The sequence below is a fragment of the Fukomys damarensis genome, unplaced genomic scaffold, assembly GCF_012274545.1.
Source record: "Fukomys damarensis isolate Sample0158 unplaced genomic scaffold, DMR_v1.0_HiC HiC_scaffold_4, whole genome shotgun sequence".
Lineage (NCBI taxonomy): Eukaryota > Metazoa > Chordata > Mammalia > Rodentia > Bathyergidae > Fukomys > Fukomys damarensis.
Window position 1 is genome coordinate 48,485,827 of NW_022900916.1, and position 17,058 is coordinate 48,502,884.

Here is a 17,058-nt window from a genome sequence, read left to right on the forward strand (position 1 = left end):
AGAGAGGGTAGGGGTATGGGGAAAATATAAGCATCAAGATATATTACTCAGTCATAAAGAACAAGAAAATAGATTCATTCATAGGAAAATGGGTACATATTGAAGATATGTTCCTAAGTGAAATAAATAAGTCACACATGTGTAAATACCGAATAGTTTCCCTGGTGTAAATATTCTGCAACAATGCATAAGATTCTAATAAGATTACTGACATTTAGAAATGGGAAGAAAGGAGCTAAAGGTGTAGGGAAGGTGGGATGGGTAGGGGAAGAGTAAAAAGGGAAAAGAAAAAAATGTGAGAGAATGAAAAGATGAAAATAAAGTGTTTGTAGATGGGGAGGGGAGGAGGGGGTGAAGGGAGGGCAGGGGTAAGGGGAAAAAATGAGAATCAAGACTTGTCATGTAGAGGTACAAGATCCCAACAATGAATGTAACTGCACTGTATCCCTAAAATGTACCAATAAACTCAATTAAAGCTGAAAAAAAAAAAGATACATCATGGAAAGGTACAAGATCCCACTGATGAATGTAACTGTACTGTACACCTAAAAAATACAAAAGAAGAGAGAAGAAAGAAGAAGAGGTAAAGAGGGCCGGGGATTTAGCTCAGTGGTTCCACCACTTGCCTTGTAAGTTCAACGTCCTTGGTTTGATCCCTGGTACCAAAAAGAATGGGAAAGAGAATTCAGCACATTAAGGAGAACTGACTACAAATGAGGAAGAGTTTCCTTTAAAAGAGGCCAAAACTGATGATGGTTATACAAGCCTGTGAATATACTAAAAAATATTGATGGATACATTCTAATAATAATTTTAAGGCTGGCCATACAATCAGGGGGAAAAAAAGCAAAAATACGTTCTGCTATTGCTTCTCCTCTTTTCATTAGCTTTATTGAGATATAACTCACACACCATACAATCCGTACACCCAAGACCTATCACAGCGTTCAGAAGTTAGCAAACACTCATTTCATAGCTCTAAATTTAACTCTAGAATTGTACCTAAGCTATATTTGGGTTAAACAGCATTTTTATAAGTTTATTTAAGGAATACAAACCATCACTTATAAAATCATTTCCAGGGGAAAATGTATTCCAAACAAAAATAAAAATCTAGTAAAAGCCTTCTGATTCTTTTCTTCTCATAAATAAATTAGAGCATGGACTAGCAGTCCCACATGTCAGTTCTCTCACAGTAACCCTTAGATTTTTTTAAAATAACAACTCTACAATGTTCCAACCTCCAGGTTGTGAAATGGTACTCCTGAAAGAAAGGTTTTTGAGGAATGATAAATACTTTCTTCAAAGTAAATTCAATACTTTTTTTTTTAAATATAAGGAAGGTGTTCTTTTTAGGAGGCTCTCAGCAAGTACAGAAAAGAGAATGGGGCTTTAAATATTCCTCTTGAATGAGCTGGTGAACAGATAGTTTTCTTTGTACATAGCCCTATCTAACAAATAATTTCCCTTTTCTGTTTTTGTATATTGTATTTTAAGTTTCCTTTTATTCCCGCTGCATTTATTTTCCTAAAATGTGATATAACAGAATCCATTAGTGACAACTGTCATCCATCAAAGATACTGATTTTGAATCAGGATCATGATTCAGACAGTACTGTCAATACTATATTCTGTTCTAAAACCTGTATCAGCTATTACTGAACTTAGCATCATCAAATTTGAAATTCGTCACATAATTGCTTACCTCTTCCAGTTGGCATGCTTTGATAACACTCTTATATCTGTATTCATCATAGGAAACACCAAAGACGATGTTATCTTTGATGGTTCCAGGCATGATCCAGGAAAACTGAGAGCAGAATGAAATTCTTCCACTGTGCTTGATTTTACCTTCTGAAGGCTCCAGTTCTCCCAGAATCATCATTAAAAGTGAAGTCTGAAAATAAAAGTCATTGTTATTAAATCATTTGACCAAGCCACTCTCAGGATTCACTGCCTCCAATTAGCATTGCAATAAAGATATTTTTCTGTTTTTAAAAATATTATTAACTCAGTGACTCAAAATGCTTTCATGCTTCCTAATCTAGGCACTCTGTTGTGCACAGAAGACTCAGCATAAGTAAACGCCACAGTTACAACACAAGAGCTATTGCTGCTATGATAGAAATTCACAGGGAAGGGGCACCTATTTCAACTGTTGGGATGGATTTGGAGGAGGTCTGGGAAAAATTAACACAACTAACATTTGTTGAGCACTCACTCCGTAGGATGGGTGCCCTATACTTCAACTATATTGATTTATTTATTCCTCCCAATATTTCACAAGTCATATTCAGTATTATCTTCATCTCATAAAGGAGAGACTATATAAAAAGAGGTATATTCATATAATATTGTTCCCAGAAGCCTTACTTTTCAAGAAATGGTAATCCTCCTTTCTTTAACCAAGAAATAATAGTTTTTTAAAAAACTATCAGGAAGCAAAGATGTGAACCAAAATTAAAATGAATGGTAGAAGTAGAGCTGAAGAATAGAATTTAAATACATCACATGCTCCGTCAATAAGAGGAGTTATAAGTTAAAATCAACTATGCGAAACAAAGAGGTACAGTGTAGAAGAAATCTGCTCTTGTCAAGAAAAGCTTCAAGCTCAAAGGATTAGCATTTAAAGTTAACAAATCAAGTCATATAAGCATAAGCATATTTAACAAAACAAAGATAAACATTAAGATAATATTGACTAAATAGAGGAAATGGAGGTAGCAGCAAAAGAAAAAGTATTGACTTCTACCAGAGCTCATATAAATAAAGATATAGAGAATAAAATATTTATTATTAATGTAACATTATAAATATAATCTCTACAGCAAAATGCAGATAATACAAAATCATAATACAAGCATCCCTCAAAATCTTGGGGGATTGGTATAGGGATATTCTACTCCAAGGAAGCAACAAAATCTACAAGTGCTTGGGTCCCTCATATAAAGTAGTGGAGCATTTGCAACCTATACACATCCTCCCTTATACTTATAAAACATTCTACAATGTAAATTCTATGTAAATAATTGTTATATACATTATTCATGGAATAATGACAAAGGGCAAAAAGCCCATACATATTCAGCACAGACACAAGTTTGCCTTTTAATATTAGACTTGTGGTCAGTTGAAGTCAAGGATACAGAGCCCAGAGATGCAGAAGGTTATGATGTTTTATTCACTTTCATATCTCCCAAAATATTGATAAAACTCCTCGCAGACATTTATATTTTGTTTGCTCTATCTGAATTAATAAGTTATTCTACACATCTGATGCACTACTGCAAGGCCAAGCTAATGCCCTCAAGTTCCAGAGTGAGGCAAGGATAGATGATTGACCAGGGTTAGTGGGGTGTCAGTAGTTGTCCACAAGGTCACAGAACTGACTCAGTTGTGGCTGAGACAATGGCAGGACTGAAAAACCCCAGTTTGATACCACATGCTTGCTTTCAGTCAAGGATACCCATGGTACAGATTCCTACACCAACACTGTTTCATAAAACAACCCAAGGAATACTCCTAAGTGCAGTATACCTAATGCAGATCAGAAGGGCCACAAAAGGCATTTTCCTAAAGATTTTCAGTTAAATTTTTTTAAATGTGCTTATTGCACGCAAGGCAATATGTACGACTAAAAATGAAGATGTGCCACATGTCTAGACAATTAATAAGGGAGCAATAAAAATTAGACATGTCTTATTGTTCTATCAAAGAGATATATTAATTTATTGAAACTTTGAAAAATCCAGAAATGTAAAATAAACCCAAAATCTCATACAAACTCGATGTCTTAATGTGAACCGCAATATATAGAACTGTTGTTTTTTTAATCATCTAACAGTATACATCATCCACATTCTTCAAAGTAATTCTTTAACATCCATTTGGTTGACTGAATAATATGTCATTATATACGACACCAAAATTTATCCAACCAATTCTCTACTATTAGTTATTTCCTCTCAATATTTGGTGACTGAAAGTAATGCTGTAAATCTATTTTCCAAAGATGCTTTTATTGTATGAAATCAACATATATATATTTTTATTGCTCCTCACCTCTTTTTCCATATAAAAATAGCATAAAAACAGTTTTATCCCTTGCTTTTCTCACTAAGTACATATCCTAGAGAATTTTCCATATTCAAAGAATATAAAACTCTTCCATACATACATACTTGTATTGTCTGCAAACAAAATTCCACATGTATAAAATCTCTGGGACTGGGGATTTAGCTCAGTGGTTCTACTACCTGCCTCACAAGTGCAATGGTCTGAATTCAATACCCAATACCAAAAAAAATAAAATAAAATAAAAAATAAATCTCTATAAATACATTTAAATATGATAGACAAATAGCAGGTTTACCAGGTTCTTTTCAAAGTTTTTAATACAAATTACCAAATTGTGTGAGTTGAAATTTAACTTAAAATATTAATATTTTTTATTTTTTAATCTTAAATTTTTGCCAATTTTTATCCATCAGAAGATAAAATGCTCCATTCCTAATACTATAAAATGACAGGCTCCTCAGTTATGTTGGAAAGCTCAGAACTGTGTAATTTTTCCTAAGAGACTGCAGCCTTCTTCTGTCTTCGTAGCTACTTCCCATCAGATTCAACTGCAGCTCCAGCCAGTAATCATCTCCTCATCAATTGTTAATAGAACGTTCTGAAATTTAATTGCTGATCTCACAATTGGTAATTCCAAAGCTATTTTTGAACATCTTTCATAGAATTGATGTTACATACATAAACGATTAATACTTCAAATTTTATGGAATACAAGTACTAACCTCTCACAAGCAAACATCCTTGTTTAGAGCAACTGTAACTTCTTCAGTTCATTCTATGATACAATTACTTTTCATAGTGAAAATTGTTGGTAATCTTATTAAGAAACAAGGGAAAATAAAACCTCTAAAGAGGGAGATTCTTCAGAAGTAGCTAAAGCTACTTCAAACTATACCTAGTTTATTTTAAAGGCTTGGGTCACGTGTAGGAAAATAAAGAGAGAGACAGAAATAAGAAAATTATGTTACTGGCATTGTGGATGCCACAGTCATCTATTGGATATTTTCTGTGGCATTTTGTTTACCAAGTCTCAGACTAAATTCCTTAACAGACAGCTCCCCCCTTCTTAAATATTTATAAATAATTGCCCTTCAATAGTCTTAATTTCTATTTTTATTTACATCTTTACCTTATAGCAGCTGTTTCTCTCTTCCTTCCCCCTCCTCCCACCTTCCTTCTTTCCTCTCTTTCTTCCTTTCTTGTGATTTTTATTATTTTTTTCCCCCTGTGTTAATTACTTGGTTAGAATTCTAGAAACTAACTTGAAAAGTTTCCCCCCAAATCATTAAATTTTGCTTATATTTTTAGAAAGTCCCATAGCTAAAATGATAGTCAAACGGGAACACGAACCTTTTTTATAGACCCCCCCAAAATCAAATACCTCCCACCTTTAGGAGTACATTCCAATACAAGAAAGTACTTTTGTCTAATGTTTGTATTCCTTAAATATATTTCTTCAGTAGTTAAAAGAGTACACATGTTTATCATTGTCTTCATGACAACTCATATCTTTGAAGAAGACTATAAAGTCTTCTCTGGTGATTCAGTTCAATCGTTTAGCTGATTTCTTAAATTACTAGTGCTTGTCAGACGTATCTGCAAAAACCTTGAGTTTGTATAAGTTGTTCTTGGAGCAGAGGATGCCTGCTGAATAAATTAACATTTTCCCAAAAAGCTCTCTCATTCAGTATTTTCCTCACAATATATCAGAAGCAAGTCTGAGTTCATTTTCCAAATTTCTAACATCAACACAACAGGGACCCCTTGCGTATATAATTTAACTGATTATTTTCTTGTTCCAGCTATTAAAAAGTGTGCTAAAGATTAATAAAAATAGATGGTTTACTTGTTCAATAGTGAAAGTCCACCAAGTACAAGTCACTGTGTTAAATGCTGAGCAAAACTGAAAAAAAAAAAAAAAAAAAAAAAAAAAAAAAAGTCGCCAGACACAAGGAAATAAAAAGGTAGAGAAAATCATCAATGTAGCTACTTATGAGGGATGCTGTGCCCAAGCATTCTAATACCCATGTAAGAATTTCTCTAAAATACCTTCTTAAACTATCAGGGTAAAAATACATCAGGGTAAAAAATGATAAATGCACGCCAAATTAAACTCTTAGTGATAAAGAGTAAGAGACTACCTTGCCTGCTCCAGTAGATCCAGCCACAGCCAACAACTGTCCTTTCTCTATCTTGAAGTTGATATCTTTTAAGACAGGGCTACCAAGAAGGGAGAAGTTACTGAAGAAGAGGCTGTTATCACCATTGGAAATCTTTCTATTGTTATTGTTTAGTTTTGCTTTCTCAAATAATTCTCCAAATCCCTGTTAAAAATAAAAGATATGATTTTCAGATATGTTTAATAGATGCTTGTTTTATATATGATTACTTTGAAAGGCACATGGCACATGATCCATTTTAAAATAAATGTTATTCCTTTATAATGTATAATTACATAGCATATGGTTTCTAGTTCACATGATCAAAACATTTGAAAATTATAAGCATAATATTTCATGGGAGCTCAGCCCTTTCTCAGATCCTTGTCTATTGGTAATTTTTAAGTGTGAATTTAACTTGTTACACACACACCTCCCATAAGCTGAGTACATATATACATTATTTCTCAGTGCACTGTACAAGGTAGATTTCAAAATCTTCTTTCAAAGCTGTAAACTGTGTGAAAGTATAAACAACCTAAGTCGCACAACCAGTAAGTGACAGAAAGCAATTACAGACCAAGTCCGATTTCCACTCTCTCACTTCTACCCTGGTAGCTCCTTGCTTAGATGAACTCAAAGCATTTCTTTATTTATAAATGTGACAAGATTGCCAGATAACTTCAAATGGATTTATTTACGAAAGAGAGCTGGGGAGAGAGAGTCCTTTTTGAAAAATGCCCTGCCTCTCTTAACGATCCTTGGAAGATTTAGGTAGTCATTTTAAATCAAAGTACACAGCCCTAAAGACTGATCAGAAGGAAGCTGGTTCACCTATGGAAATCTATTTCCAGAAAATCAGTATCCCAAGTTACTGTTTCCTAAATGAACCTGTGCAAGAATATGCCTGCTGTCTCTTCTGGACCCACCTCCATGTCACCACTGCCTTCCTCTCACTTTACTCAGGAGAAGCAACCTTCTCCCTTACCACACCAAGTGGGCATTGCTCTTATGATGTTAGACTCCAAGAGTAAAAAAACCTGGGTGGGACCCAAAGGAAGGGGCCTTAAAGGAACGATCTACTCCTTAAAGAGGGTCTCATAAAAAGAAAGCCAGAACACTGAAAAAGGAAACATTTATTTCACCAGATTTCAAACTTAAGGTGATCTATATGTCCTATCTACCTTAGAAGAAAATTTCAAAAATAAATTGGAGGTGGGCCAGGGATTTAGCTCAGCAGTGCCACTGCCTGCCTTGCGAGCACAAGGTCCTGAGTTTGACCCCTGGTACCAAAAAAAGAAAAAAAATTTGGCTGATAAGGCATTCTGTTTAACTAATTATTAAATTGTAATAATTATTCAGTTAGATTATTATCTGTATCTTAAAGTCACACTTTTTATGAGAAAAAGCAAGTAATATTTAGCTGATTTCTCGACAATAAGAACTGCCTTCATAAATTCACTTATTTGCCATAAATTAAATCTACTGAAAAGGCAGTTAAAACATTTGGACAAAAATCCATTCAACATTTTTATACTATATGTAGTACATAGAAAATTAACAAGGCAATTTTAAAATGCATCAGAGGTTTTTCAAAAGTTTTTTAGGATGTACATAAACAATTAAGTTTGAAGGCCACTTTAAGTTCTTATGATATGAATGGCCAATCTCCCCCTCAGGCATCTGATAACTAAAAGTTGAACTTGTACAGAGTGGGCAATGAAACCTTAAAAATTGAGACAAAGGCATTTGTTATGCCTTTATTCATTTATTTACTAGGTATTTATTAAGTACCACTTCTCCATTATCCACAACTTCAAATATCCCACATGGAACAATGACACATGAATACATATTAAGATTGCAATTAATGTGCAGGGTGCTAGTTAAAAATCACATTGGGGGCTGAGGATTTAGCTCAGTGGCACCACACCTACCTTGCAAGTGCAAGGTCCTAAGTTTAATTCCTAGTACCCCCCAAAAAAGTTTGAGAAACAAATGTTGTATATGGGCTGGGGATTTAGCTCAATGGTGCTGTGCCTGCCTTGTAAGTGCAAGATCTGGAGTTTGATCTCTGGTAGAAAAAAAATATATAGATAGATAGATAGATAGATAGATAGATAGATAGATAGATAGATAGATAGATATCTCACATCAGGTCCTTTAAGAGTATCTTTGAAAGAGCAACCATCTCAACCTCCACCAAGTCAATGACATACATGCCATTTGTGAAGGCAGAAAGTGGGATTTCATGAAACCAAGAAATGGTCATAAATGTTCAAGGAAAATGGGTCTGGATGCACAATGATTCAGATGTGAAAGAACATTCTCAAAAATAGTGACTGGCCTTTTCAGCTACATATGGCAGGATGACAAAGGTTACTAAACGGCTTGGGTGGCCACATATAGAAGTAGGACTTCTAAACTGAAAAGTACTTTGACTGATAGAAAATTGCTGTTGTTAATAATTTTTATTTCTGATCATAGAAGACACTTATTTTAGGAAATATGAAGAACATGTGAAAGCAGAAAGAAAATAGAGATCACCTCTACTATAACCCCATTTAACATTTCAATTGATATCTTTTACCTATGTAAATATATTTATATGTAAAAATAATAGACATTTTTGCTAAATTCATAAAAATCATATGTAGGTTTTGTGACCTATTCCTTTTCTAACATCATAAATCATAAATATTTTCACATACCACTTGTAGGACAGTATCACAGAATACAGATAATCTACAAGTAGCTCTCTATCAGATGGATTCCCTTTTTGTTGAATCAGTAATTCTATGATGTACACATTTTGCTGTAAATCTTGGGGCACTTTTTTTATTCTTGTTTGTTTAGCATAAATTCTCAATGTATGAGAATACTAGTTTTCAGGAATGACTTATCAATACTGCTGCATTTTGGATTTGGTTTGGTTTGATCTTTCCGTGTGTGTGTGTGTGTGTGTGTGTGTGTGTGGTTTTATATGTAAAAAATGGAATCTCACTATTAATTTTAATTGTATTTGACTTCTAATAGAACTGAACATTTTCCATGTTTATGGGGTCCCCACAGTAGAGGAAGAATAGTTATGATGACCTTCATCTTTATCCCAGTCTTTCTCTTACCCTCCCAACTAGATGGGTATAGGCAGAAAAAGCATCATTAATAGTTTTAGCTTAAATTTTCAGAGTTGGTGAAGGCACTAAATGAGGTAATAGATGGGAAAGTATGTTCTACACAATGAAGCATCAGTCAGTTCTTTTTTAAAAACTAAGTGTAAGTATGGTGAGTGGAAAAGACCTTGAAGTAAGAGAAATCTAGGCTAGTATATTAGCTCTGCCCTAGGTAACTGAGTAACCTTGTTCTAGTTATGTAAACTCCCTAATCTTCAACTTCCTATTACGTAAACAGAATTGTACCTACTCTCAGGTTCAGGACAAGGGAGGAGTCATAATTCACTGGGGATTTGCCTGTCCAATGATGTCATCAGAGGAGATAGAGGATACTCTGGAACAAGTGAGTTTATGAAGTTTAAAGAGTGAGAAATGTCAAGCGCATGAGGAACATGCAGGAGATCGAGAAACAGGTGCACGAACTTTAGGAAAGGAATGAGAGCCAGAGTCCTGTATTTGACCATTCTCAGCACACTGACATCAGTTGAGGATGGGTGAGGTCACGGAGAGAGAGCATGAAATGCTCAGAAGATGCTCAGGAGACACAGTAGTTCAGCACCACTGAAGTGACAGCCTGGGAAGTCATAGAAGTCATAATTTGAAGCAGTTCACTAAATTAAGTGATAAAATCTAGAGGAAAAGACAATGGCAGGTAGAAACATAGCTTTCTCTTATACCAGAAATAAGGATGAAAAGATAATTGCAAGGGTCAAAGAGAAATTGGAAGCACTCATATGTAATGATAGTCCCTATTTTCTCCATGTATTGTAAAAGACAAGGCCACCTACCAAGGTGGGCAGATTCTGAGAGGCTGGAGGTTTCAGGAAAGTGGTTAAAAATTTGGAACAGCTTTCAGAGGACTGATAAAGAAAATTAATGACAAGGCCCAATTGAGATTGAAACAATAAATGCATAAAACTTATAACGACTGGAGTGTATAATTTTCCCAGATAATATTTCCTTCTCCAAAGGTGATAAAGTCAATATTTTACAGGGGGTGGGGTACAGCAAAGGAAAAAGGAACTCAGAGTGCAGCGGGTAGAAGCATGAGAATGATTGGTTTGGGGATAAGGAGAGGAGGGAAATCCAAAGGGAAAAGAGAGAGATTAGAGATCTCCATGAAACTGAAAGTCAGGGTGTATTGATGCTGAGACAAAATAGCCGACACCCAAAGTTAAAAGGGAAGGGGTTTATGTGGCTTACAGTTCATAGAGGTTTCAGTCCATAATTGGCTGGCTCCAAGGCTGGGATGGCAAACAAGTTTTGCAGAGGAGAAGCAACATGGCGTGCACAAGGCCGCAAAGGTAACAAGAAGACTTAACAGCGTCTTTCTGCCCCTTTTACCTTATTCGGATTACCATGATTAGGGCGGTGCCAAACCAGTCACTCACGTGTAGTGGTTTAATAATCACACACCCTTAACTCCAGCACCACACATTCCAGATTCACTTACCTCTGAAAAAGAAAGTCCCACTTCATCCCCATGCGGCTTTGGGGAGACACCCAAACACAAACCATAAAGGCAGTCAAGGTAGGATTAAGAGACTAGGAGATCTAGAGGGTTAGGAAGTTCTGGGTCAAGAAAGAGATTTCGGAGTGTGACATTTACAAAGTAGCAGAAGGCTGGTCAGTAACAAATCTCAGAATATGACAAAGAAATAACATTTCTGAAGAAGTCACTGTGAAATACCAGTTCTAAAGGCAATGCTGGAAGCATTGTTCATGCAGATGTTGAAGTCCCTCACATGACAGCAGAGGTTTAATAAGCATCACCATTCTAAACAAATGCCATCTAGAAGTATCTGGGGTGTAAAAGGCGACACTCAAGACTGGAGGCCAGATAGCAGTGAATGAGCTCTTCTAGACTTTAACATTGGAGTACAAACTCCAGCTTCAGCACATGTAAGTCGTGTAAATTAAGCTGCCTCTAAGCTTTTCAAAGCCTCAATTTTTTTTTAATCAATAAAATGGAATTAGGGCTGGGGATTTAGTTCTGTGGCACTGTGCATGCCTTACAAGCTCAGGGTCCCGAGTTCAATCTCTGGTACCAAATAAATAAAGAAATAAAATGGAATATGTATGTTCTTTATGACATAGGAGTGCTATAAGGTGCTATATACTTTGGATCTGACATGTTTCAACCCCCTTCCGCACCCCACTGTACTAGTGGGAGGTAGTGGAATGTTAATTGGTGGGGCTCAGTGGAGGAAGTTAAATCCCGGAGTGCGTCCTTAAAAGAACTAATGGGACCACGTCTCTCCCTCACTCTGCTTCCCAGACACAATAAGGAAGTGAACAGGCCCCTCTGCCAGTTGCTCCACTGTGATGTGCGGCCTCAGCACCAGCCCAATAGCAATGGGTGAGCCAGGGATAACCTGAGATCTCGGAAACTGTGAACCAAAATAAATCTTTTCTCCTTTTAAACTGATTACATTGGATGTTTTGTCACAGTGACAGGCAGCTAACTAAAGTATTAAAACATATTAAGTGTGTATCCTAGTGTCTGGCACACAGTAAGCACTCAGGCCTGCTGCTCACTTTAGTAGACGGCATCAGTGGGGAATGGAGGGATTTGGCAACAGAATAGGAAAGCAATAATCTGAAGGTTGTAGTGAAAGTGTCAAAGCTAACGATTGACCCTTTGTGCCTAGAAGGGCATTTGAAATTCCTAAAAGCAAAATGTGAAAATAATCTGATTCACACTCTACTCCACAAAATGACTGTTAGAGGGATAAGAAATTATTTCTTTACCTATATGTTTAAAAAATGAAGTAAAAGCCCACCATGTTGATCAAATTATATAAAAAATCCAATTTAAAATATCACAAGAGATTTAGAAATAGGACATTGGTTTTGTAATTCTTACTTTTACACAACTGAAATAAATGATAAACTAGAAGCTCAGTAGGGGTTCTTGGCAATCAAATACTTCTTCTGTAGAGAATGAAAATTATAATATTTTTCTGACAGTGGTGTATGACAACTTTTAATAGTGAATGAAAATAAGTAAAAATTGTTGAAAAAAGATACATTGGTACAGTGGACCCTTGACTTATGAACTTGATTGGTTCCCAAGACTGGTTGGAACTAAGTCAATACAGCTGAGATATGGATGTTTATCTGGGTACACATTATAGATAACAAGAAGCAGATGAATCTTCCATTAACCTAATTAACCCACGTTGTTCATATGTTAGGCCAGTTGTAATTTGAGGGTCGACTGTACATCTCTCCTACATCTTTTTGTTGATGGCATATTACGTGAATGGCACTCCAATGAACACTTGCATAAAATAAGACTTCACCACAAGTTTTCAAGATAAATACTGATATTCTCCAATTTAGAAATTAAGAACCAGAGGCTCCCTGATGCTAAAGTAACTTTAACATTTGATTAATTACACTTGGATTATGTAGAGAATAAATGGCAGAGCCAGGATTGCAACCCAACCTCAAAACTATGAGCTTTGTATTATTTCCAAAGCTATTACAGGAAATAAATTATACAACTTTAAAATCAAGAGGGTTTTAATTGTATCTCCTATTCCTGGGATTCTATTGCTTAATTTATAAAGCGGTAGAGTCGCTCCTTCTAGTAGTTATACCATCACGCTAACTTCATTTTTCATTTAGATGAAATCTAGATTCACAAAGAAGAAAACACTCAAATGTTCATAGAAAACAATTTCTTAAAATTCTCACCTCTTCCCAGAAGGCTGTTACATTCTCCATTACTACTTCTGTAGTTGTTAGGTTATATTCCAATGTCTTATATTCTTGCTTTTGTAAGAAATCCTTTTTATTAAAGAGAGTAAAAACATATTGTAGAATCAACTTGCCATTAATGCATTATTATATCTATTTTGTATTACAATAGTGCTGCGTCTTATAAATTGATTTTAACAATTAGAAATTAACAAAAACTGCATACCGTACTAAAATTAATTTGAAAAGCATTGTAATTTATCCCATTTGCAATACATTCTTTCAATATTTGATGTTATGAAAGTCTTTGTTCAAAAGATTTTAACATCCAGCTGATGCTTCCTCATACTATTACATGTTAAATTTAGTGAGAATCCATAAAATGCCTGAATTGCAACCCATGTGCCTCAGCTCAACATTAGAACAAGAAAAAAAAACCAACAACTTCATCTTTACAATATACTTTTAATGAGATGCATCATTAGCATTACTTCTCTGGGTTAAGAAAAAGTGCGAAAATTTGATACAACTACTTTAAAGGCATCCGACCGTGATTCCAAGAGATGGGCTCTTTTGGAGACTTCAAACCACACTTTTCTTAGGGAAGTCAGAAGCATAAGAAAGACATAATTCTATGCATCCTGACATCTCCCACTCTATGAAGTCATGAAAAAAACTGGTTCTGGCCTGGCCTCTTCCCTTTCTTCTCTGCTGTCCTCTCTTTCTGTCTTTTGGTTTCTCTCATTTTTCTCCCAGTTTCCTGTTTTGCTCTCTAAATCTGTTTCTCTGTCTCTGTGTTCCTCTTTCTCTAGTTTCTGTGATACTCTCTGCCTGCCCCTCTTCCCCCGTGTCTCTCTCTCTCTCTTTCTCTCTCTCTCTCTCTCTCTTGCTCACACACACACACACACACACACACACACACACACACACACACACACACACACACACACGAGCCGTGATGGAGTTAGCAGACGAAATAAGATTATTCTCAGAGAAAACTATGATTCTGAACTACAGTCACTACTTAATCTAAGTCAACGATCTCAAACTTACATACTCTCAGAATCAAATGGGTGATATAATTAAGGAAAGGGGCTGATAGAGAGTACGGCGAATTAGTTAGGTGCTCTGAGAGAGGGCAGCGGTCATAGCTGCAGAGAAGGACCTAAATAAATAGATAACAATTCTTTAAGATGCTGAAGTTTTGTGTGTGTGGTGGGGCAGAGAGAATCTCCTAATGTTTAAAGGCTGTCAGCTAATTTAAAATTTTAAACTGTAAAACGCAAACAAAAAAGATCTGGAAGTCAGAATCAGATCCACGGGCCACTCTTTGGCATCTCCAGCACAGATAAAATAATGACAGAACCACCTAGAAGTGGTCTCTCTTTTACCCCTCATCTTCCTTTCTATCACAGGATTTATTTTCTGGGTTAAATATTTGAATACATATTCAAAGACTATAAAAAAACATTTTCATCTGCTTATGAAACACACACAAGTTCTTTCAATTAGCTCTATTTTAACTGAGTCTCATCACTGCAGACTTCCAAACTTCTGACAGCTGGCAACTCCACCAACATTTCTGGGATCTTAAAGTACTCACTGTGGGGTAAAACATTCTCTTATCACATTTTCCAAAGAAAGTCTAGGAAAAGTTTAATACAAGAATTCCTAGTAGTACCTGAAAAGTTTTATAACTTCCTAGTGGAAGATATTTTCTTTTCAATCTTTTTGCACATTTACAAAGTTTATTAGAAGTTATCTATTCACTGATTTCTTAGATGAAATTTTCCAGACTATAGAAATGACTATTTTTAATTTCTTTGACCTATGAAAATTGTACAAGACTACATTTTATTTCACTTCCTTTATATGGGCCATAAATACACATCAAGAAAAGAAATCTAAGACCAATAATTCATCTTTAGAGAGTTTGCTTGCTAAAAAAATTCTAAAATGTTCTGCAAAATCATAGTATATAATACACACTTAGGCTACATTACCTGTATTTTATTTATTGCTCCAACGGAGTCATACCATGTCTGTACAGCCCAGGGGAATTGCCGTGTGACTGCCATGCGCAGAACAATACAGAATGAAATGGTTGTAAATATTTTCCGGAGGATGATTCCCTTGAGCAGGGCATAGGGAAGCACAGATAAAAACACTACAAAGAACCCCGAGAAGAAGAAGGCTGAGCTATTGAAGTATCGCACATAGGCTGCCTTCCGGGTCAGTTTCAGTTCTGTTCTGTAAAAAATGAGAATAAGAAGATTTGGGAGGTTACCTTATTCTTCAACAATCAGGTCTCCTGAAAGGTAAACTTGAACATGGGCTCTAGAGTCTCTGCCTGTGTTCTGATCCTGGCCGGACCCTACCTGACCTCTGGAACCTTGGGCAAGACATGAAATCTCCTTGGGCCTGTTTCTTTACCTAAAAGGGAATAGTAGTGAATGTACCAGTGTTTCCACAAACACCTATAAACATTCTTAAGGTATAATTAACAGTAATAATCAATTACTATATCGTTTTTATATTTTTGATCACTTCACTATTAACTTTTAAGATTTATAAAGAGTGATTGTTCTTTGTTGGTTAGTCGGTTGGCATTTTGTTCAGTATGGAAATGAGGACAATACTGCATTATTTATAACAGAAAAGGACAATTTATGATTACCAAGTACATTTTTTTTTTCATACCGGGGATCGAACTCAGGACCTTGTGCTTGGAAGGCAAGTGACAGAACCACTGAGCTAAATCCCCGGCCCCCAAGTAGATTCTTAACAATTTAGAAAGTCTACCTTAGCTACGAGGAACGCTGAAGTAACATATATACCTCAGAGGAATAGTTCTTAAATGTTAGCATGGGTGAGAATGAATTTAGACGCTTATTCCAAGGCCTTCTCAGGGCCACCTCTACAGATAGTGACTGGTAAGTCTGCAATAGATTTCCAGAAGCTGCATTTTAGAAAAAGAAACAAAGTGATTCCATTGCACACAGGTCTTAGAAATTATGGGAGTAGATTCTGCATGCTCTCGGTCTCTTGTTTCAGTGTAATTCTTTGCAATCATATTGTACTATAGTTTCAACATTGTGTCTGCACTGCAAATATGAACTGTTTTAATACATGTGTGAGGCTTCAGTATTCCAATAGGCAGAAAACAAGTACAGAGACTGAGAAGAACAGAAGATGATGGTGATTTGAGCCTCATCTTCATTCTCCCGGGAGCCAGAAAAGGGAGTCATGCGTGATCTCCCATGTCCAGCGCTTGCACAGGCAAAGAGCACTAGTGCTACAGATAAAAGAAAGGCTGTGGTGGGATGAAGCAGTACTTGGGCGGGGGCTAGTGCTGGAGGGCACCGGACATGTAGGCGCTCGTTCTATAGGCTTCTATAATCCAGGGAAGAAATTCTCATTCTCAAGTGGCAGTACTCAGAGGGAATCTATTTTTCTTAAAGCATAAAAGTAAAAATGGGCTCCTGAGTACACAGATGGAAAAGGAATTTAACATGCCCAACCTAGACTGGGATCAGTCTAATGAGGTCTAATGCTTACCAATTTCAGTAATCTGACACCAAAGACCAATTATGGTTTTGGAATCTCAACTAGACTTGCAACTTGGCTTTGCCAGTTACAGGTGTAGCATCCTAAGCAAGTAGCTCTTTGCTCTGATTTCATAGACTATGCATCCAAAGAAAAGAAACATATTCCTCTCTTGTGAAGTTCTTATTAAGATTTAATAACAATATAACCAGGAATCTAATATTTAGAATCTGCAATGTGTATCCTCTTTCCTCAATAAGAAAAAAATATATATATGGACCAAATAGTACTTATAAAATTATATAAAATACTCTATAAAAATGATAGCAAAGTGTCAAATCGTGGAAATACTAGAAACCATTGAGACAAACAGAGATCATACAAGAAAAAATAATGGA

General features: G+C 35.8%; 1 protein-coding gene across 1 annotated transcript in view; it reads right to left on the reverse strand.

The window, feature by feature from the left end:
- Cftr (CF transmembrane conductance regulator) overlaps positions 1 to 17,058 on the reverse strand; it is a 177,009-nt gene that overhangs the window by 111,822 nt on the left and 48,129 nt on the right. Inside the window, exons 8-11 of the mRNA XM_010621897.1 lie at positions 15,118 to 15,364; positions 13,112 to 13,204; positions 6,219 to 6,401; positions 1,706 to 1,897 (exon numbers count right to left, since the gene is read on the reverse strand). Coding sequence (XP_010620199.1) covers positions 1,706 to 1,897; positions 6,219 to 6,401; positions 13,112 to 13,204; positions 15,118 to 15,364 — 715 coding nt within the window. The remainder of the gene's footprint in view (positions 1 to 1,705; positions 1,898 to 6,218; positions 6,402 to 13,111; positions 13,205 to 15,117; positions 15,365 to 17,058) is intronic.